The sequence below is a fragment of the Vigna unguiculata genome, chromosome 7 (assembly GCF_037176805.1).
Source record: "Vigna unguiculata cultivar grain cowpea cultivar isolate G323 ecotype 2 chromosome 7, ASM3717680v1, whole genome shotgun sequence".
NCBI classification, from domain to species: Eukaryota; Viridiplantae; Streptophyta; class Magnoliopsida; order Fabales; family Fabaceae; genus Vigna; species Vigna unguiculata.
The window spans coordinates 7,414,633-7,438,788 of NC_140798.1; the positions used below are offsets into that span (position 1 = coordinate 7,414,633).

The 24,156-nt window shown below is 33.8% G+C and overlaps 1 protein-coding gene across 1 annotated transcript; it reads right to left on the bottom strand.

Annotated features, from left to right (window-relative positions):
• Window positions 1-10,725: 10,725 nt before the first annotated feature.
• Window positions 10,726-23,922, bottom strand: LOC114191576 (uncharacterized). The gene is made up of 19 exons (XM_028080826.2): window positions 23,383-23,922; window positions 22,541-22,618; window positions 22,212-22,416; window positions 21,939-22,047; window positions 15,821-15,919; window positions 15,341-15,433; window positions 15,150-15,231; window positions 15,014-15,073; window positions 14,864-14,916; window positions 14,561-14,727; window positions 13,854-14,064; window positions 13,640-13,697; window positions 13,398-13,454; window positions 13,065-13,310; window positions 12,090-12,154; window positions 11,952-12,008; window positions 11,775-11,868; window positions 11,200-11,340; window positions 10,726-11,011 (listed from the first exon to the last, which is right to left on the bottom strand). The coding sequence occupies exons 1-19, from the start codon at window positions 23,755-23,757 to the stop codon at window positions 10,913-10,915; spliced, it is 2,349 nt and encodes a 782-aa protein (XP_027936627.1). The 5' UTR covers window positions 23,758-23,922; the 3' UTR covers window positions 10,726-10,912.
• Window positions 23,923-24,156: the final 234 nt, after the last annotated feature.

The following is a 24,156-nucleotide window of genomic DNA, read 5'->3' on the forward strand; positions in this document are numbered from 1 at the left end:
GGAAGTGTTACACAGGATAATACAGAAGCGCAGTCCTAGAGTTTAAACACCACTCCTTACGATAACCAAGGCACACCACAGTGCCAAAAAGAATCAAGATATAAAGTTGATAGAATCAGATGAGAATTTAAAAGGATCGACAAGTACATGTGCCACAACCTTAAAGAAAAAGCCCAAAATAGAACGTGAAATCCAGCCCAGGTAGACTATGCAGCAGAACTATCTTTCATTTCTTCCTTGTCGACCTAGAGTACCTCTCGCATCTGCTCCTATCAATAAATTGATGATCATCGCAAAAGTAGAAGATCAACATACAAAGCAATCAAACAAGCAAAGGGTAAGTTAGAGCCAAAAGATTTTATCATGCATTCAGATACACTTTCACAGTCCAATATACATACATAATCCAAGCACGTTATGACCTCCCAATAAATACACTAAGACTCGACTCGACTCATCCGGATACATATAATCTGGTCGGATTCAGCGGATGCTCGCACTTGTGGTGGATACCTCTGCTCACCCCCGAGCTATGTGTTACAAGTGTTACAAGTGTTGCAATGAATCAATTCACTCTCACACAAGGTTAGCCCTTAATGAATTTCAAGCCTCCTGCTACTCTCACCACAGGAGTCAGTCCGCTCTAAGTGAGACTAATTGACTCCTTAGAGTGTCAGGATGCAATCCTTACCTTGAATCCTTACCAAATTATATAGATGGGGCACCACCATGGACACCCACTAACAGGGGCCATGAAATTACGTCCCAACCACTGAAGCACTACCCTGAAATCTCACCTAGGGATCCCAAGGATTTATGTACTGACCACATACTATACATATTCAATCAATCATGAAATATTCACCACACATGTCAATATCATATCAATCTTTGTAATCATCGCTCATTCGTATCTCATATTTAGTCAACCACAACTCATCATTCCCAAAGCCATGAAAATAGAATCGTACATCATGCCAATACAATGCCAAGGAACATCATTCATTTTCCATGAATCCCTCCATATTTCATATCCACTCCATAACCAACTCATCATGTTAAATTCTGTGAACCAATCCCATACAAACATCATGTTCACATCATGCCAAAACTCATGAATCACAATTTCCATCTCATTCATACAAGGTCACTCAATTCATACAGTTCGAACTTAAGGTAAAGCATACTAAGCCAAACAAACATGAAAGGAACAGTTCTATAGTGAACTCTCGTGCCAGTATCGCCCAAGTCACAGGGTCTCGCTTAGGCGAGACTGTCATCAGGGAACCCTGCGAGACTTGTAACACCCCTCCAACTGAGAGCATGTCAGGTCTGCAGCCCAATACACCCCAATCCCTCACCCCGGGATTCCCTCATCGCAGGTGGGTTGTTGCCAGTGGGTATCGAACCCCAAACCTGACCTTTAACACCCTCCCAACTGGAGAGATGTCACCAGTTGCTCAGCACAACTGGTGACATCTCTCCAGTTGGGAGGGTGTTAAAGGTCAGGTTTGGGGTTCGATACCCACTGGCAACAACCCACCTGCGATGAGGGAATCCCGGGGTGAGGGGTTGGGGTGTATTGGGCTGCAGACCTGACATACTCTCAGTTGGAGGGGTGTTATAATCCCGGGATTCTCGCTTAAGCGAGCCGCTACTCACCTGAGCGAGAATACCCCTTGCCCAAAAAGAGCCTCCTCGCTTGAGCTATCCATGTAGCACATACCTCAAGCCCCCACGCGTCCTCGCTTAGGTGAGCCTTTCTCGCCTGAGCGAGATGGTGTCTCGCTCAAACGAAAACTCTCCGCCTGTGCGAGAGCTCGAGCGCGAGTTTTGGTCTGTTTCTGCCAGTCTCGCCTAGGCGAGGCTGGGTCGCCTGGGCGAGAGTGTCAGGTCTCGCCACTGTTCATCCTGCAACAGCCATATTTTCACATCCAAACAATAATGCCAACCATACCATACGTTCATAGCAACATATAAGCTCAAAAATCATGAAACACACGCAAGATAACAACCATCACACCAAACAAGAGGGTTCTAGCTTCCCTTACCTAGACGAATGCTAGCGGAAGGTACAAGCACACATTAGAGGATTACTACAGATCCAAGAACTGATTTGCAAGCTGGAATACTGACCTAGAACAGAAAACGAGATTACTAAAAGAGCTCTAGTTGGAACTGCAACAACAGAGCTAGAAAAGAGGAAGTATTAGTTGGGGATTGACTTACGTGTAATAAATGGAGTTCTCCTAGCTCAACAAAGAATGGGAGCCAAACCCTAGCAGAGCTCTGTTGGAGGGAGAAGAGAGAGTGAGACTGTTGTTTTTTTGATAGGTGCAGAGAATGAGAGGAATAAGGCTGGTTTAGGAGTTTTGGGTACCCTGTGGACCAGCCCTTAGGCCCAAAAGTTAAGGCCCTACCCTTTAATAAAAGATCAGAAAAGTGGGTCTTACATTACCAACTTCAATTTTAAAAGGATTAAATATGTTTTTGGTCCTTCAACTTTTAGTGAAAATTAGAATTAGTCATTCCTCGAATCTTTGGCCCAATTTAGTCCTTCAACTTCAGAACTGCGTGAATTTAGTCCTTTCAAGCAAATTTTGTTAAATTTATTTAACGTTTCAAACACATTTCATTATAGCATTTGAGAGGTTTACACCGTTTGTCACATTTTTGCTTCATTATTAGCTAAGAAACTATCATGAAACGCATTTGAAACGTCAAATAAACTTAACAAAATTTGGTTAAAAAGACTAAACTCATGCAATTTTGAAGTTGAGGGACTAAATTGGGTCAAAGTTTCGAAAAGAGACTAATTCTAATTTTGACTTAAAATTAAAGAACAGAAAACACATTTAACCCATTTAAAAAAAATACATCATTTTTGTAATTTCATAACCAAATTACTCCCACATTGATAAAAAGCTCATATATTGTAGTATAAGAGGAGCTCATTATTCTTAAAACAACCGATAGGAAAAGATATGTTATTTACATATATTATTAATTTTGATATTCTACATATTAGTATAAGTATCATGTGATTGTTCCAGTGTTACTTGGAACTTCTTTAGGCACTGGAAAAAACAAAGTTACCCTTATTTCTTTCTTTCTTTTATTTAGAGACTAGAAAGAGTTCAGAAGTTGTAGTCAGTTTGATGACCTTAATAAAATCTGTACAGTAATATATATATATATATATATATATATATATATATATATATATATATATATATGATTTGAATGATAGGGGACTTTGAACCTAATACCATAGACATTTATATCTATTACAATCTGTTTTATTTTTTTTTTCAGTGTACAACTGACCTAAAGAGAACTCTTATGGTAGGAGGGGACATAACTAACTTAATGATGTTGTTGCAATATTTATAGAAAACATTCATTGTAGAGTTTGGTTATGATGTATGAGGAGAATCTTTTTATAATAGGTTTAATGAAGTGTTGAATGATTGTTTTAAATTTGATGTGAAAATTCGATAAGAATTTTCATCATACATTAATAAAAAAGAAAATTGGATTATCAAACAAAAATATTATTTTTTTAATGAAACTACATATTACTGACAAAGTTATTGCCATTTTTTTTCATCAACAAACCTATTGATGGATATTTGATGCATTCATTACCTAGCTGATAATTTCTACCGACAGTTTGACCAATGTTACATACAGACAGTTTCAAAAAGAATTTGCGTGCGTTAGTCTTATATGAAAAAAATACATATACTCCTTATTCATACTCCTTATCGATAGATATTTTTTCGGGTTAAATATATTTTTATAAGTAAAAATTAAAATTAATTTTTTAAAAATTTTAATTTAATTTAATTTCTCAACTTTAAAATGTTTGAATTTAGTCATTATAATTAAATTTTGTTAAGTCTATTGGATGTTTCAAACTCATTTTTCATCTAATATTAAAGCAAAAATATGTCAAATGGTATAAACAACTCAAATGTTATCATGAAATACATTTGAATCATCAAATAAACTAACAAAATTTTGTTAAATAACTAAAACAATGCATTTCTAAAATTAAAAGACTAAATTAAATCAAAGTTTCGAAGATCGACTAATTATAATTCTTACTAAAGTTAAGGGAAAAAAATATTTAACCCATATTTTATCATATTTATCAAATGGGTGTAATTCTTTCACAAATTTACAACAGGTCAAATTTTAAATTTTTTAAGTAAATCACTAAGTTGTTCTTGGAAAGATATTTCAAAATGAGGAGAAATCTTAAACGCGTTTTCTTCTCTTTTATTTATTTTAAAAAGGGTGTACATGATTTTTATTTATTTTAAATTATATTTTATGTGTATGTTCAATGCGTGACCTTTTAACTTTTTTTCTTTAATTTTTAAAAATCGTGCAGCTTAGAATTATTTTAATTTTTATTATTTTTTTAACTTATTGAAGTTGTAAAAGTTAGTCTGAAAACTAACTTATCTACACTAATATATAAAGATGAACTTATTATTTTTATTTCAAAATTCAGTCTTTATTAAGTAATTATTTATTAATTTTACTCTTTAAGCGATTAATTTTATAAATTTAATTATTTTTTAATTCAATTTTATGTTTTAATTTTAATTATTTTTAAATTAAAATAATTATTTATAATAAAATATAACTTATAAAATAAATAAAAATTATTTATAAAAAATTGTTTAAACCATTTATATTTATATTTTTTTTATTTTTATAATTATATTATTTTTTGTTATCATAAAAAAATTGAAAACATGTGTTTTCACTAGTTTTATTCAAAGAGAGGTTGTCTTGATCTTGTGTTGCTGATTATCTATGATTTTGGTCCTTGATTGAATTATGAATATGATTTTTATGTGAGTATGACTAGTTGATAATCTTTTGTTGATTGTTTGCTTTGATATGTGATTTAGATGACTGAATTTTGAGTAATTAAACAAGTTGGTACTTACTTCATTCCTGATGAAACTATTTTGAGCTAGAATATTTAGAGCAGTAACAAATTGAGCAATTAATCAGGTCTTAAGTTTCTCAGATCACAAATTTTATTCTTTGAATACTGGTGTAGCGTTGAGCGATAGTAGGGCGACGCTGGGTGCTAAATGTGTTGAGTGCTAATAGTGACGTTAAATGCCATTTTTTATGAGAGGTTGGGCGTTGAGCGTTAACGTTGAGCGCCAATTTTTGCGAGGAGAATTGCACTGAGCGCCATCGCTGAGCGCCAAGCTCTTAGGACATCAATGTTGGGCACTGTTCTGATACCGTTGGGTGTTGTCAGTGTTGTTCTTGGGTGTGATTTTATATACTTTGAACGTTGTATAAATGTGAATTAAAAGTTCTTGATTTATAAATGAAATGAAAGTATGAAATGAGATCTTGTAGGGTATTTCCAGGGAGGAAATCCCATTGGTTGTGTTTCAATACGTGTGCCTTGAGGTGATGACTAATTCATTTTTGTGAAGTTATCCTGAACACTATTAGCTATTGATACTCATGTAGAGGAGAATTGTTAGGTGGTGAGAGTAGTAGGAGATACTATCATAAGGATGGTTCCATTATTCTTATGAGATGTTACAAAGAAATACTGTGAAGAAAACTCATCTTCAAGTTAATGCTCATCATCTTTAAGAACTCCATCATAGCTTTGAAATGTAACTGGTGCTTAATTCCTCTCTTGAAGACTTTAGGAATCTCATGGATGGAAATGCACAAATTTCATTGTCATCGAAACATGGCTTAGGCGGCCAGTAATCAATTCCACTTATACATTTCATGGAGAAGAAAATGTATGATTGTTGATTTCTTTTTGTTTATTACACAATTAAGTCTTTATTTTTATAAAAAGACTCAATATTTTTTTGAATTAATTTAATATCGTGTTAAAATTTAAGTTTATCATGTGTCAAGATATAATCATCTTATATATGAAAGCCTTCTATTTTGACACGTGATACATTTTAAATAAAAATGATTTAAATTTTAATATCTGACACACCTAAATTTTGAAATACTTTAAAAAAATAAATTTAATTGAATTAAAAACAATATAAAAAGAAAAATGAATCAAGAACCTAAATATAAGAATTAAATTGTTTATCCACAGTTAGTGGTGAAAAAATTATTGATTTGTGGAGCTCACACTTCTAGATTTATCTATGTTCACACAATTAATTATCACCATGAAAGGATCTGAGTTGAAGCCGATGACAATTGAAACTTACCTAATAATATGTTAAGAAATACATTAGTGTTGAAGTCCAATTCAGAGCATGATTTCAGCGTGAAAATGTTCAATAAAACTGTGTTTAGAAACACTAATTTTTTTATTTTAAAATCGTCTTTTTCAAATACAACTTACCCATCTCTATAAAAAGTCTAAAATTTACCTATTTCGATAAATTTATGAAAAAAATTACAATCATTTAATAAATATAGCTAGATATTTCCATATATAATATGATGGACCGATAAACTTTTATAAATAACTATATCTATAACCAATTACATATAACCAGTAATCTATATCTATCAGTAATATTTAATTAATGATACATCTCGGTAGTGACATAACTTTTCATCCAAAATTTTCTTTTGCAGTAACATTTAATAATAAAAATTTCTCAAAATATATATAACATTGAACGGATGAGAAGGATAAGAGGAGAAAAGCTTTGTAGACCTGGTTTTAAGGCACTCCAACATTAACTTAGTTTTCTCATCTACCTCAGCTAACAACCATCGCTGTTAACTTAGTTTCCTCATCTACCTCTGCTGACAATCATCACTACCATCACACCAATGCTTCGTTGTTAAAAATGTCCTTAACAAAGCAACTATTTTCATACTAAAAATAGATGATCCCAAATTAACATTTTTTTTTGTTATCTTATAATAATGTAATTTTAAAAGAAATTTAAAAAAATTCTGCACAAGACGATATTAAGGGTAATACTACTTCTCAATACTCGGTTCTTGTGATTCAATCTATTATGGCGTTGCAATCTACGATGCCTTAGAGATTGGTGCATCCTGAGGTTCAACATTCAACCTGTAGTGCAACCTGTTATGAAGCATGTGGTGTAGCCCTGTAGTGCAGCACATTGTGGTCCACCAACCTCCTACTATGGTTAGTTTTTTATGGTCCAATTTATTACAATACAATTTGTTGTAGTGTCGTCTGTTACTCAGTCATATCCTAAGTTCATGATGGTTAATCGTGATAATATTTGTATTAAGAATGGATATTCTTCTCTTAATAATCTAGATATTTCAAATGGTTGTATGTTAGTAAAGTCTCATTTCTTAGTTAGTATGTTTTCTTTGGAAGATGTCACTTCCAATTTTAGTAGTTTACATGGTCTACAACAATTAGATTCACCGCTTACTAATTATGAGATGGTTCTTACTTCTTTGACGTTTAAGCAAACTCGTTTTACGGAAGAATTGAAATTATTTTCCAAGTGGACTTATATTCTTGATGAGGAAAAGGATTCGAATATTAAAAAGAATGATAAGTCAGATTAATTAGGAAACCCTACCGAAATAAATAACAAAAAAAGTTATTATTAAATCTTCTAAAACAAGGACTTCTAAAAATAACTAATGAGTTTTAAAAGCTTTTTTGGATGAGGAATTTGATTACTAAACCTTACTTCATATTGCTTTATTTTCTTACATCATATTGCTTTATTTTATTTGGTGTACATTCTCATGTTTTTCATACAAGAAATAATAAGAAATATTTTGTGTGAAGCTAAATTTATCTATATATTTTAATTTATATGTAATTATCTGTAGATAATTCTGACTTTTTTTTAAATGATTTAATACTTTACATTCATTCATATATATATATATATATATATATATATATATATATATATATATATATTTCATTATAAGTATAATTTATCTTAATTTAGTGTGACATTCTATTTTTTTATTTTCCTTATTTGAATAAAATTTTCTTATAATCACATTTATGTTGTTAAACTATAATAAGACATAGAATACAAAGTTTGACAATGTAAAAAACTAATACTAATTATTTTTTTACTTGCGATGTGATCCACATGTTATTTTTTATTTTCATCAAATTATAAATTATAAATTATGAATTATATATAATAATTACAAATTATAGATTAGAAATTATAGATTATAGATTATAGATTATAGATTATAGGTTGTAGATTATAGATCGTAAATTGTAGGTTTTAAGTTGTAGATTATGAACGGTGTATTATAAACTATAAAATATAAAATATAAATTATAAATTATAATGTTTTGGTTGTAAGGCACTTTGAAAGTTCAAACCCTTACCAACTAAAAACTTTTTGCATTATGATAAAAAGGTTCTACTTAGGAGATGAGAGATTGAGTATCAAAGACTCCTTTAAGACACCTAAGTAGGCTATGAACTACAATTTCAAAAATAATTCAATTTTACAACTCAAAAGTTGAAATACAATCAAATTAGTATTTGTTCCTCTTCAAGGTGTTTTATTCCTTCTCTCTTTGTCTCCTCCTCAAGGCTTCAAGGTACAAAGAGGTCTCCACTCCCCCAACATATTATTTTTAGGTTCAGTTTTCTCCAAAGAAGTTCCTACTCCAAAAACCAAGAGTGTTGAACAAGACAATCAAGAAAATAAAGCTTAAGAATAAATGTTAGGCACTAAAAAGAAACACTTAAAGAAAGGCACTAGAACATATCACAAAAACAAAAAATAACTAGAGTAAAAATTTGGTACTTCTTGTTTTTACAAGCAACAAGTTAACTTGCACTATGGATACTATTTTAGCATCAAATGCATGAAATCAAGTTGTTGGATAGTGGCAATAAAAGCGCGAAAACCGCCACAAAATCAACATAAAAAGTTCACAAAATAAGTTAATGATCGTGGCCCCTTGCATACTTTTGCTTTTTAGCTTTTGCTTTTGCTTTTGTACCTTTTGTCTCTTCTCTTTTCTTTTGTTTTTAGCGCACATAATCACCACTACACACCACAAATCTGATTTGAAAAACTCTTTTGGAGGCTCAAAAGTCAAGACACACAATATGGAAGAAAAACCTAGTATCAAAATAGAGTATGAAACTCAAACAAACATAAGATAAACTTAACTCTAAGAACTTGTAAATGATCTGATGAGAAGATTAAGCTAAAAAATGCATAGTAAAAGCACTCAAATAGATTGTTATGGTGTAGTTTTGAAAATCAAGTTGAACATATACTTTTGTGATTTTTGCAAAGCTCAAACTAGGAGAAAATGACATCAAAATATGGATGAATATGGATGAATTTAAAAATAAAAATGATCCAACACAACATTATGATCGAACCATATATGTGAAGAAAGACTTAACAAAATATAAAAGCACACAAGCAACACATGTATATGGAAAACTAATGGTAAAAATCGAATGGTTCAAAGAAGAAAGCAAAGTAGAACCATGGACACAAGCACATATGGACATGAAAAATGGAAGGCAATAAGGAACAAAACATAGACAACAACCAAAACACAAAGATAGGCAAGGACCAAGAAACTTAGCTCTTGTAGAACCAAAGCTTTTGATACCAAATGATAACCTCCTCCTCAAGCTAGGTTGGCCAAAGCAAGATGATAGCTATAGTGGTGGTGAGTTCGTAAAAGGTAGGTGAATGGTACAGATGGCTCTCGGTTTGGGGTGGTATGTGATGAAGGTGGTTGATGATGCTCTTAGAGAGGTTGTGTCACTTCTAGAGAAAAAGGCTAAAGGGACCTCTTAGGATGCTCTTACCATGACTTAGAGACAAGTATGATGAGACAAATTATTTTGGTAGCATAACATTACATATCTCAAGTGGTTTTTATAAGGGGTAAGACACTTCTATTTATGAAAGAAGGTGTCTCCTAAGTAAATCAAAACCCTAAAAATCCTATTTTGGTGGATGAGAGCATGACATATGACCGTCTAACTTTTACAAAAACTTTTTACTTCTAGAGTCTCTTGTTGAAAGTCACCTTAGGAAAAGTTCTCTACTAGAAAAATGACACATGTCTACTACCTTTGTAAGAAAACTCTTCACAAAATGTTTGTCATATGACCACCATGTTTCATGTGGGCCACCCTCCACTAAGTCACTAAGTTAGGGTTAAAAATTAATCTCCAAGATTAGTTTAAGCTAAGTGCAAATATTGTTCTATAACTTGAGGAAAATTGTTCAAAAATCCTACACTAATTTACTCTTAATACAAGGTCTAAAAAGAAACCAACATTTGATCCTTAATACAAGACCTAAATATTCTTGATATAATAAAGATACTCCATTATGACTTAAAAAAAAAAATTGGTTTCACCTTAGATAAATGCATATAACTCTTCTTAAATGTGTTTTGCCATGGCTAGAGGTATGCCATCACAAATTTTGGATTGAAACCGTTATTTTCTAATATTGGTTAATTATTTACTAAAAAAGCACACAAATTGGGCACTTGTTAAATAAGTAAAAATTTCAAATTTTCAATCTCAAATAAATATTACTGAATTATAAAAAGTATGTTATAGAAAGCTTTTCTTTCTTGTACATTCAAACACGTTAAGTGTTAGGAATTTGTCAAGGAAAATGTTTCTAGCAACAGCTCATTTATGTAAAACAGCATTGAATCATACCGGCAGCAAAGCACATGTCCAAAATCAAGTATTCGAGTATGCTAAAAAGTGTAACTAAAACTTAAAAATAGGAAAATGACATTATAAACGTTAAACGAATATCATGTATAGGCTCACGAATGGCTACAAATAAGCTAACGTCGATACATGTACAGAACAAGTGAATGAAAAAAATATGGAAACGAGAAAGCTAGGGTTTTCCCTTCTCACGATAGGCTTTCTTGAATATGAATTACTCATGATTAAGTATTGATGACGCGACATCGAGGCACCGTTTTATGAAGCATTATTGTCCCCTTAAATGCCATGATCTGATGGCAGTTCATTCTATAGTTGGTAAGCTGCAACATAAAATGAAACTTCGATCATTAGTTGGGGACAAGTCTTGTCACCATTGATGCAGCTAGCTAAATTATCAACCACAAGAAACACAGTTGTAGATCAAAGTAAAACAAGAAAATAGGCAAGAATGAAGTGGTAAAATGTTAACTTAGCTCCTAGCTTGTAAGTAGTTGAGGGAAACATATACCTCATCGGGTTTCATCTTGCTAAATCCGAATTTTTCTGTCCATATAGATTCTGCTTCTTCCGCAGCCGGTAGGACAAGATTTTTCACTTTCAAGAAAGCCAGCAGCCTCTCAATGCACGAGAAAAGTGTTTGGAAGTAGCCCTGTAAGAGTAAGTTAATAATATAATTATAAGTGGTGCACTACTAAGACATAGGCAAAAGTGATCATAACAAAACAAAACAGAAGCATTATCTGGTTATCCCACTAATTAGATCATCACTACAGAACAATATATCAAAATTACAGACCCAGCTCCAAGAAGAAATTATGAAGCAAGACAGAACCTAGTTTAGAAAAAAAAAAAAGCGCAGTGGTGCAGATCACAGAACTACATCTATTGTCAATTAACACATCAAAACTTGTGAGATATAGCTCAGTTTGTCAAGTAATTGGAGGCTTGGCGAATCAAACATTTGAAGAAATAGTAGCTTTTAAATCCACACAGGAATATTTTAAAAGAAAATGAGGTTGGGGGTGGGTGAGACATAATGGTATCCCAAGAAATGCCAATCAAGTTAGTAGCATGGTCTCGCACCTTCCCACGGTTCTTATATCTTGTAGCAACTATGGGGAGTTCGGCAATGTCCTCACCAAAAATTCGAAGCATGCCCGCGGATACCACAGATGAACTTCAATGTCAAAGGAAACAAAATATGAACAGCTATAAAAGAAACATTTGAAATAATAGATTCTAAATACAGCCACTTCTTACTTGACGATCAATAATGCACAATACATTCCTCCAAAATCTTGAGTCTGCAAATTCCTTCTGTATGTGAACGAGAAGTTAGTGAGACAGAAAAAATTGAAGAGAACTGAAAAGTAAACAAATGTTCTAATATGATTTTACCCATAAACCATGGCAGGAATGAGGTCACGTCCAGCAGCTGGATCAACTATAGGATCAAAGCATTCCTGAAACATGCAAGAGACGTCTTAAAAACCAAACTCCAACAACTTAAGTTTTCTAATACTCTTATGAAAAACTCAAAACAGGATTCCCCAATGAAAAATAAAGATGCACTATTTTGGAGTTTCTCACAAGGAGTGAGACAGCATACTGTGAGGGAAAAGTGCTCCATAATCACTCCCCTGTGTGTCTAAGCACTGCATAGCACCATTATGACAACTACATTTATAATTGGATAAATTTATTTTAGAACCTACTAGTGAGTGAAATTTTTTAATCATTATTGATTCAAAATTATTTGATAGCTTACTGATAGATATCAAATTTAACCTTTTTTTTTTTTAATTTACGAGAACAAGAACAGTTTGATTATATTTTTATTTTCTTTTTATAAGATTTAATACAAACAGTTAAGATAAATATATAATCATGATTCAATTGTTTAATTGATAAAAAATTCACTTTGTAGATAAAGTGATTGAAATGGTGTAAGAGAGCTAAGTCTGACACAATCATAAACAAATCAGTCAGAAACTTTGGCAGGATTGAAATTACTATAAACTCATTAACTCATGAACATGCATTTATGCTGAAGGCAAAACTTTTCAACCCTGCCTACAAACGGATTTACACACATCAACAACTGTTAAATCACACCCTGAAGTCATGTGATGAAGAAGAATCAATTTAGCAAAAGAAGAAAATGCCATAAATCATAAAAGTGCAAAGCAGCTCAACCATTCACTGGAGAACAAACAAGATCATCAACTTATCACCTTCATAAACCCAAATAAGAGGAAGGATATCACAATAGAGATAAAGAAAATGATATGACCATGATGATGATAGTGAAGCCACTCTTACAAATGATATGATGATGATGGTGATGAAGCAACTCATACAGACAGAACTTACATTAAACATGGCTACTGCCTCCAAAAGCAATGGCCTAGTTTCAGGAGACGCAACTTTTCCATTAAGAAGTTTCCATCTTACATCAATCTCATTAAGGGGTTCTAAACATCTTTCTACACGCTTCTTCTTTATAACATCCAAAAGAGATTCAGGGAGTCTCTCAGCCCCCGTAACCAGGAGATTCTCCAAAGTAGTATGTATTCTGGTGCAATCATTGCAACAAAGCCAATCCCCTTCTGGCAACTCCTGTCATTTGTTACACACATATTAAGTCCAACAGGCTAAAGTTGATGTCCAAACTAATGTATCCACGCATAAAGAGATGCCAATTACCTTCAAAAATGCCATCTTACGATCCCTCAAACAACCAACATGATATTCCTTTTCACACTACAAACAAGAAGGGGAGGAAAGAATTTTATGAAAAACAATGAAGTTAGTTCAGTATAATCAAATCAACCACTTGAAGAACCCAGCATAAATCAATGTTGATCATACACTTCTTCGAACTTGAAAACATAACTTTACACGTTAACAGACTGGGTTATCAAAACAAAATGGACTACAATGCATACCTGATCACAGATTATAATTGTACGAGGACCAAATCCTGATCTACTGAAATCAGAACTCCTGCACAAAACTTTCTCTTAATGATTGAACTTTAATACAAAGTAAAAGTATGATGGCCCATTCTAATTTTAAGAAATACAACGTTAGGTGAGAGCCAAGTGAATTCCATATATTGCTTCTATGTTATAATTCATTTCAATACTATACAAGTATCACCTGCATAAAACACATCCACCAATCTCAGCTCCTATGTCTTTTACTATGCGAATGCATCTCTTGGCAATCTCCTCAATGGGATCAACACCTTCTACCCTTCCAGCTGCCACAGCATCAGCATTGTACAACACAGGCCTTTCTCTGAGAAACGTGTGTTGACAAATTTGACAGTACCACTCACCCCGGGGAATGCTTGATACAGATGCACATTCTGTACATTTCCAAACATCATCACAGATAAATGAACATACAATGTGACACTGTTGTAATTTATCAAAGAGAAATAATATTCTTCATAACTGCTGCTCAAAAATGAGTAAATCATGAAATAAAAATGTAAGCAGTAATGAACATGAAAATTCATCTAATATTTGATTGAAGCTCAATAATTGGCTTATATATGATTAGTCCCTACAAAATAAGAGTTTTGATTTCTTTTCCTAAAAAAATTCTCTCTAAATTTTAAAATAACAGATTTTCATTCTTGTTAAATGAGTGAATTTTAATTTTAGTTCTTATAAAACATTTTTCTTTGATTTTTGTTCCTCCAAAATTTAAAACCATTACTTTTGGTTCATAACATTCACTTTAGTAATCGAAAATTTTCTGGAAGAGTGTCACTAGACCTTCCATTAAAGAAATATGCAGATAGCAAACGATAAAAACTAGATAATTTTTCTATCAACTTTTTGTCATTTAAATCTGACCTTTATGAAATGCCCTTGGACATCCATCACAGAGCAACAGATTTCCACCATCCCAACAAACAACACATGCATAATCATTCTGCTTTGTAGTGCATTTGTGATCTTTCGAGAGAAATATAGCTAACTCGTGGAGTGACACCCCATTCGATGTGTAGATGTATGCATAACTGCAGAAAAAACATTATACTGCCACTAAAAATCATAGGTACTAGTAATTCAAAAAAACCAGTGAATATTCACCCCACACAATAACAAATTCACACCATAGCCCCCTCCTGGAAACTTGGCAAGAAGAAAACTCACGGTTTCCTGCGAGAAGCCCAGCCTGCATGGACTTCAAACTGTGAGGGGCTGATCTGCATAACATTTAACAAATGAAATTTGAAAGTATTATCTATACAAATTAGAAATTACTGGGGTGAGCCCACAAAGATACAAGACAAGAAAATATGCCTCAGTGTTGCAGCATCGACAGACAATTCCATAGCGTGTTTTGATACCCTCAAGCAGTTTCTGCAAACCACAAAGAAACAGTTAACAGGGCAACAGAACTTTAATAATTTGTACAAGAAATTCACACATGAGCCACCTGTCCTCGTGCATAATATGCTACTTCAGCCCCATTAGGCAATCCATCCTCTTCAAAAATCAATTTATGTATTCGTTGATACCTAAAGAATAATATATTGGATGAAAAAACATTTACTATCATGAGTAAGGAATATTTGAAAAAAAGGTACATGTAATATATACACACAAAAGGAACAGAAAGGAACTAACCTTTTAGAGATCCTCCACTGATTTTTATGTTGTGGAGATAAACACTTTGAAGTAATTGGAGCAGTCTTCAATTTTAATGATAGTTTTGATGATCTAGTAATAACAAGAGAGAAGAAAGTCCTTGATTATAAAATTTAACATGCAATTACGTCATCCTACTAATATCAAGGATGATTAAAAATCTCTCCACGCTGAACAAGCTTTTCTTGTGCAATACAATAGGCACAAAAGAAGTCTTCAAAAACGTTTTGCTTCTAACCAGTTTTGTATTAACATGTAACACATTCGAGAGCATTTAAGTTAAAAAATATAAACAGCGGCAAGAAAACAGTTGAATAATTCAAAAGAAATTTCTTTTATGAAATTCCTTAAGTTCAAAACTATGTAACCAGAGTTTATTAGTTCATGCAAAATTGTTTCAGACCAACTTTTCAAATTTATGACATATACCGTATAAATGAAATAGATATAAATACCAACTTTGTTCTTGTCTTCCAGTGTCTCTTAGTTTGAGGAGAAATACATAGTTCAGAAGTACAACAAGAACATGAACGGGAGAATAATACTGGCCGAGGGGACCTGAAATAGTGTAATACAATAGTTAAAGATAAGAAAACCAGAGGGAGAATCAAAATCTTAACATTGCACCTAACAACATTTTGTGCCTATTTTGCTTTCATTTCAAGCTAGGAAATATATCTAGTTCTACTCTGACTTTTTTTTCTATTCATGTGATTTTAAGTTATTACATTGCCTTAGGAATTAAGCTTAAGATATTATTTGCTAAACATTAAATCCTATGGTATCAGTGGATCTAACCCGCAAAGTAGTAAAGTTTCTAAGCCATCCCAATCTGTGTCTATTAATTTCAGGATGCTAAAATTGTAACATGCCTTTCCAAAATCAAGAAAATGCATGACTTTTCTGTTTTATGATAAGAAATTATTTTATGAAGAGCCTTCTAGTAAGACGATATCATTTAACTGATTGTTAAGCAGTTAAAATAAAATAAACAAGTGAGCAGTCTCGCAAAACTATATCCATTCAAGAAAAGCTAAAACTAAATAAACAAAAACAGTCATCAACAAGATGACTCATATCTTCTTTCGAGAAAACACTAATTTATTGTTCTGAAATTATGTCCCCACATTACATTAGTCTTCACAAAAATAGATTGTCAACCTATTCCCATAAATTTCACTTTCGTCAACAATTTGTCATCAAAAGATTCTTGCCAAATTAGTCTATCCAAGATTAAATCTGTTACTATATTAGCCTTCAGAGAATTTCTTTTTATCACTACTTTAATTCACCATAAAGATCAATATAGTGATATTTTAGATTTTTTGAGCAACAAATCTGATAGCAAATTATATTTTGGAAAATTAATATAATGATATTTCAAGTCTTTGGGGAACTAATTAGTATTTTGCATCATAGGTTTCAAAGATACAGTGGTGGTGACACATCTACAATTGGAGGACTAACTTGAGAGCTTTCTCTTTTCTTTATTTGTCATTGTAAAAGTTACATGCTGCATTTTCTTTTATAATAATTCTTGCAAAGGCCATATCAGATTGATAACAATTGTAATTGTAACCAAACTATAAAATGAACACTCTATAACAATACCCTAATCCCACTAAGTGAATTAGCCATAGGGATCACATGACATTAAAATTAATTAAAAAGTAAATTCCCAGAAATATTAGTCAACCTGAGGTCCCTTTTAAATATGATTTTAATGAGTCTACTCTACATATTTCTGCATAGTCTATCCTTTGAATTTTAGGAGAGTCTACTTTATATTTTTGCACATGTGTTATCCTTTGTATTTTTACAAAGTCTACTCTATCAATTTTTAAAGACATATTGACCTTTTAAACCTATAAATCATTTTTCACGTTGGTTCTTCAAAACTTAATTATAAACGTAAAAATATTTGTTGTTTCTTTCTTCACACAAACAAACATCAACCTTTATGTAAGCAAAGTTTAAAACTAGTTTTCTAAAAATGTTCTTTCTGGTATCCCTTTACCATTTTTAATAGGATTAAAAACCATGTAACAATCTACTCTCCTTGTCAATGATGTTTCCAGGGACCTCTTCTTGTATCTAAATCACCTAAACCAATTTTTTGTCATCTTTTCCTCAATAGATGTCATAATATCTCCCTACATACACAATCTATCTTGCTATTTCTTTTTAAGTCATACATTCATCTCAACAAATTCTGTTTTGCAACTCCTATCTTGTTCTCTTGTCCCTTTAAAACCCAGCATTCATGAAGATATTATACCTGGTCATACAGGAGTATGATAAAACTTCTCTTTGAACTTCATAGGTAATTCGCAATCAGAAATAACCCCTGACATCTTTCTCAATTTTAATCACTTAGCAAGTATCTCACATGTATCATACTGGTTAGTTTCTCCACCATCTTGCAATATTGATCTCATATACTTCTTTAAAAAAAATATATGGTAAGACACTGTCCCCAATTTTTACCCCCTTGTCATTTCCCTTGTTTCTTATAAAAATAGTAATGCATATACTTTGAATTATCCCTGTTTAAGTGAAAACCCTTTGATTCCAATGGTTGTCTCTGATGAGATGTAATATTTTATTTATCATGTATGGGATCCTTTCTTTAGGGTTAGGGTTAGGACTGGGCCTTGACTCTTTGTATTCTGCTTACTATCTTCTTATATAAACAGTAGTAAAACAGTAACAGTGATAAGTTTTTTCACTGTTTCATTTATCTGAAATCTCTTCAAGATGGTATCAAGAGCCAGAACATGAGTCAGGTTCATCTTCACTGTTTGTCACAGTGACTGTCATCGTCCGCCGTCTTCCGCAACTGTCCGCCGCCGTCCGCCGCGCCGTCCGCCGTCGCCGCCGTCGCCGCCGGCATGTATACTCCGGCGAAGTCAGGGTTAGGTGCGCCTCGAGGAGCGCAACCCATCCCCGCAAGTCACGTCCCCGGAAACCTCCGCACGCGCTGCCACGCTCCGCTTCTCTCCGGCGGCCTTCAAGCGCGTGTACACCACGCGCCGCCTTCCCGGCGCCGGAATCGCGCCGCGCCACCGTCGTTCGTCTCGCCGGAGCCTCCTGGTCTTATATCTGCTCTTGGTTCTCTGTTTCGGTGACCATATCTTGAACCTAGGGTTTCTTCTCAAAAGTTAAGTTTTTTTTTTAATGGCTTCTACGGGTGGAATGTCTCCCTCTCTATCAGCTACTCCTATTATTACCTCTGCGAAACTGAACTGGAAAAATTACTCCTCTTGGTCAGCTTCGGTGGAGTTGTGGTTTCTTGGTCAAGGTTATCATGATCATCTTGAAAAAGAGGTCTCTAATATTTCCGAGGAAGAGAAACCTAAGTGGCAGAAATTGGATTTTCAGTTGTGTGCTGTTTTATGGCAATCAGTTGAGCAAGGGGTCTTAGACATTTTGAGACCTTACAAGACATGCTTCTCTTTTTGGAAAAGGGCACAAGATATTTTTGCTAACGACATTCAACGCCTCTTTGATGCAACTCAAAGAGTAGCCTCACTCAAACAAATCAATCATGATATGGTTTCTCATATAGGAAAGGCTAGGGCTGCAGTAGAAGAATTGAAGAGTTTTTTTGTGGCTGATTCATTAGAAGATATCAACAAAAAACTTGATAAGTTTTACATGGTCTTAATTCTGAGGAGCCTACAGTCGACTTTTGATCATGTGCGTGATCAAGTTTTAGCCGGTGATCAAATCCCTTCGATGGACAACTTAGTTACTAGACTTCTTCGTGTTGCATCGTTCTCTCTATGGCTTGAAGCAATCTCCTCGAGCTTGGTTTGGTAAATTTAGTCGTGTTGTGCAGAATTTTGGATTGAAACGTTGTGAAGCGGATCATTCAGTATTTTATGGTCATACTTCTCCTGACAAATGTGTTTATCTTATGGTTTATGTTGATGATATTGTTATCACAGGAAATGATATCACTAGAATTGCTCAATTGAAGAACCATTTGTTTAGCCACTTTCAGACCAAAGATTTGGGTCGTCTTAAATATTTTCTTGGTATTGAAGTGGCGCAATCAAAAGAAGGTGTCATCATTGCACAGAGAAAATATGCTCTTGATATTTTGGAAGAAACAGGTCTGACAAATTGCAAGCCCATTCATAGCCCTATGGACTCAAATCAAAAATTAACAAGAGATCAAGGTGAACTTTTCTCAGATCCAGAGAGATATAGAAGGTTGGTTGGAAAACTCATCTACCTTACTATAACAAGACCTGATCTTTCTTATCCAGTGGGAGTTGTTAGTCAATTTATGCAAAATCCCCACATTGATCATTGGAATGCTGTGATTCGCATTCTCAGATATGTAAAAGGGAACCCAGGACAAGGATTGTTGTATGAGAACAAGGGAAGTACTCAAGTTGAAGCGTATTGTGATGCAGATTGGGCTGGTTGTCCAATTGATAGAAGATCTACCACAGGGTATTGTGTATTCCTTGGAGGGAACCTTGTATCTTGGAAAAGTAAGAAACAAAGTGTTGTTGCTCGATCTAGTGCAGAGGCGGAATATCGATCTATGGCTCTAGCTACATGTGAACTAGTATGGATTAAACAACTCCTTCAAGAGTTGAAATTTTGTGAAAATGAGCAGATGAAGTTATATTGTGACAACCAAGCAGCCCTTCACATTGCCTCCAATCCGGTGTTTCATGAGAGAACAAAGCATATAGAAATTGATTGTCATTTTGTTAGAGAGAAATTACTATCCAAGGATCTTGTTACAGAGTTTGTCAGCTCTAATGAACAACTTGCAGACATTCTGACTAAATCTTTAAGAGGGCCTAGAATTCAATTTATATGTTCCAAGCTTGGAGCATATGATCTATATGCTCCAGCTTGAGGGGGAGTGTTGAGATGTAATATTTTATTTATCATGTATGGGATCCTTTCTTTAGGGTTAGGGTTAGGACTGGGCCTTGACTCTTTGTATTCTGCTTACTATCTTCTTATATAAACAGTAGTAAAACAGTAACAGTGATAAGTTTTTTCACTGTTTCATTTATCTGAAATCTCTTCAAGAGTCTCTAAAGCTCAAGTTTTGTGTTATTATCTTCTTTTGATACCTTGATCAAAACTATATCATTTGCAACAGGCATACATTTAAGGATAATCTTTAGAACGTCGTAAACATATTCAAGACTAGATTAAACAAGTTTCAAGGTTAAGCCTGTAAACTTATTCTTATGGTAAAGTTCCTAGTCACACCTATTGAAGTTCTCACACAAATAATGATTTCATGGTGCATGGCTAATAAAACCCAGATATAAATGTATGTTTTACTTTTTAAAAGCCTTCTACAACACTTCTCTTAGCACTCAATCGTATATACTTTTTTTCTGGTCAGCAAAAAACATGTCTTTATTTTGTTACCTTTTTAAAATCTTCCAAAACCTTCTCTTTGCACTCAATCATCTCTACAATCCTATTAGTCTTAATATATGCTCAATCGCATCTTCCAATGATGTCTAGGTGTCACTCATAGGTTTTATCCCTCTGAAATTAATAAATTTTGAATATCTCTGTTCTTAATTATATACAGGAACCAAAGTGCCTCTACAAATATGACAATTTCTTAGATCTCAAGATCTCATTGAATAACACAGCCAAATAATTCCCTATCATTCTACACATTTTCAAACTCCAATAATAATATCACCATGACCAACAAATTTACCTTATAGTTTTCAAAAGGCCAGGTATGCAAAAGTATTACTATATAGCTCACAATCCCAAATAAGTTGACAACCTAAGCTATATCAAACTGTACCATTATCTACACTCTAAAGGGCTTCTTTCACCTCTCGACTCAAATTCCACAGTAGTAAGTCAAATTCTACTTTTTCACTTGGATTTTTATTCCTTCCATATTTTATGTTGATTCTTGCACTCCAATGAAAAACTTACGAAAATAGCCTCTCGTCTCTCTTTATATCTTGATCTATAACCAAAACTTTTCCTTCACTTTTAATTTGATTCAAATCTCTTGATCCCTTCCCCTATTTCCATAAATCTTATAATTTGCCTTTTTCATTTGTTGGAGATCTCACATTGACTGGAGATCTGGCTAAATTATCTTGCACACATTCAATTCCATCACCAAATTCCATAACTTAGCCCAAGCTTCGATATTCAACCAATACTACTTGACCAACCTATCCAACATTCGTTGAAAAAACCTCTAACATTCTTACACACCCCCACATCCCATAATCCCAAACAAGGTTAGCACCACCTTCCGATTCCAAAATAGCTTCCTCCTATGATCTCTTCTTAAGAGACAACTGCATCACACAATTCTTGAATTTATAACTTGTCAAATTTCTGTTTCCTATTTCAAATTTCTGTTTCCTACTTTTAAAGTAGACGTTAAGGGCCAAAATCATCAATGTAGAGTTTCAATAAACACTAACTTCTATTCTCCAAAAGCCATTGTTGTAGTAAGCCACAAATTATTACCAACTTCATAAATAAGTAAATAAAAAATCACATAGCATGGTTTTTCAAAATCCCAACCAGCGGGCAGAAAAACAAATACCTGACTCTTTTGCCAACAGCATGAATAGAGCTGCTTTCAGATTTTCTTGATTCCACGCATGATAGACACAAAAGGCCCACTCTTTCCACATTGGAAGCAGGAAAACATCCTATGCAATTAATTAATTCATACCAATAAGCATTCAACACAATCAACAAAAATGTTTAAAATATAATAAACACTATATAAACATTGGTTTTATGATTTTAACACAAACAATGATCCGGCTGTCGACTGAGCGAGCAACAAGCATAATAAAAGCAAAGCTCTCACCTCTGCAACTTTTGCAAGTAAAATATTTTTCCTCAGGTGGAGAACTAACAAAATTTTGAATGGTCGTCTCCAAAGTATGTAGCGGGGCTGCCCTGCATGCTCTCAACAGTTCAAGCAGGCTCTTCCCATTTTCAAGGCAAATATATTGTGCTGCCCTCTTATATATGTTGCATGCATGAATCTCAAATTGGGAAGGTGGAATAACCTATGGGGTGGGAAAACGAACAAGGAAGATAAATGAAAGGGTAGTCTCAATCCAAAGGAACCATTGGGTAGTGGGTATCCACGACTTCATGACCCAAAGATAAGAGATCACAATGATAACTTACCCTGCATCCATTGCATAGACGGCATGAGCACAAGATCCCACCATCAGTAATTACACCCCGCAATTCCGAAGTCGAATCCTGCCATATTGACATCAAATTGAGACTATTTATTCACAAAATCTATACTTCAAAATAGACCACTAGTCACCCACTGACCGAAAACAAAAAAAACAGGATAATAATTTTTGAAATAAAGTTGCATTATGTCAAGCCTTTACATAAACATATTAAGAAATAAAGTTGATTGGAGAATTATTGACACTTTTTAAGTGTTCCTATAATATAGTGTATTTCCTCTTATTCATAATAAAGGTTTAATTAATTCCCATTAGATTTCTATTTTACATAATCTTTAGTCTAATTCCTAGGTAATACTCCATGTTTTTAAAAAGTATATAGAGACTAACGAATTAAATATTGTCCTACGACAAATAAACTCTAACTATAAGAACTAAAACTTAGAATTAGTGCATATATAATAACAAAGCCAGGAATTAAATCTATAATAATTTATCATATTCATAATTTATCTTTTATCTCTGTCTTTCTGCCACGTCAAACCCATCTTATTTCACCGGCTATTCTCTTTTTTTTTTTTAATTCACAAGAAAAAGGACAATTATAATATCCCAAATCTTAATCACATTGACAATATTAACCTCGGCCAAACCAAATTGAATTTGTAGAGGTGTTAAACTAGATTAGACTTTGTCTGCTAATAAATCATATCCATAAACTAAAATTAGTTAGTCCTAAGCCACGTTGCACGCTACAATCTCCTGTATTGTTAAGAGAAAATACAAATGAAATAGTAAAACATGCAATGCAGTGCAGAAATGGACCTTCTTGCAGCCGACGTAAACGACCGGAACGCCTTCTAGCAAACCAGTCTCAAAGAGCTCCTTGACAGTGACCGGTTTCTTACTGACCACCACAACATTCTTCTGTGGAGTATTCAATTCCGTCTTGGTTAATTCCTCCGCGGAATTGGGGTCCTCTCGAGACTCCACCTTGGGGAGCTTGAAAACGGGGTCCTCGTCCGTGTGGTGAGATTCTTCTTCGGGTTTAATTTCTTCGGTTTTGAGTCTTTTGGCTGCATCATTGGCGGAATGAAGAGAACGTTTGCGGCGAGTGTAGACGAGAAAGCCCTTGACGCGGCAGTGTGGAGTGGAGGTGAGGTTTTGAGAATGAAGGGAAAGATTGGGAGCGGAATCCATGACGGAAAGAGAGGGAAATGGAAGGAATTAGAATGGAGAGGACATGGAATCGATCGAAGAGAGAAGAGGAAGGTAGGGTTTTGGTTTTGGTTTTGGTTTTGGAGATAGCAGTGATATGGATTGGGAAGGTGAATGGGAGAAGGTTGGAGATGAGGGGTCCACGACTTTGACTCACCTAGTCACTATACCTCTACTTCTACTCAAGTGAAACAACTGAGTCACCACCTCAGAAAAAAAGTAAAAAAAAAAAATGCTATGGGATTGCAAATGTCTAAGAGTTTTATTTTTAATTATTATTATTATTATTATTATTATTATTATTATTATTACTAGCGTAAACACAGGCGCTATCGCGTCTGTATGTACGCATTTTTTGAATTATATTAATAATTAATGATA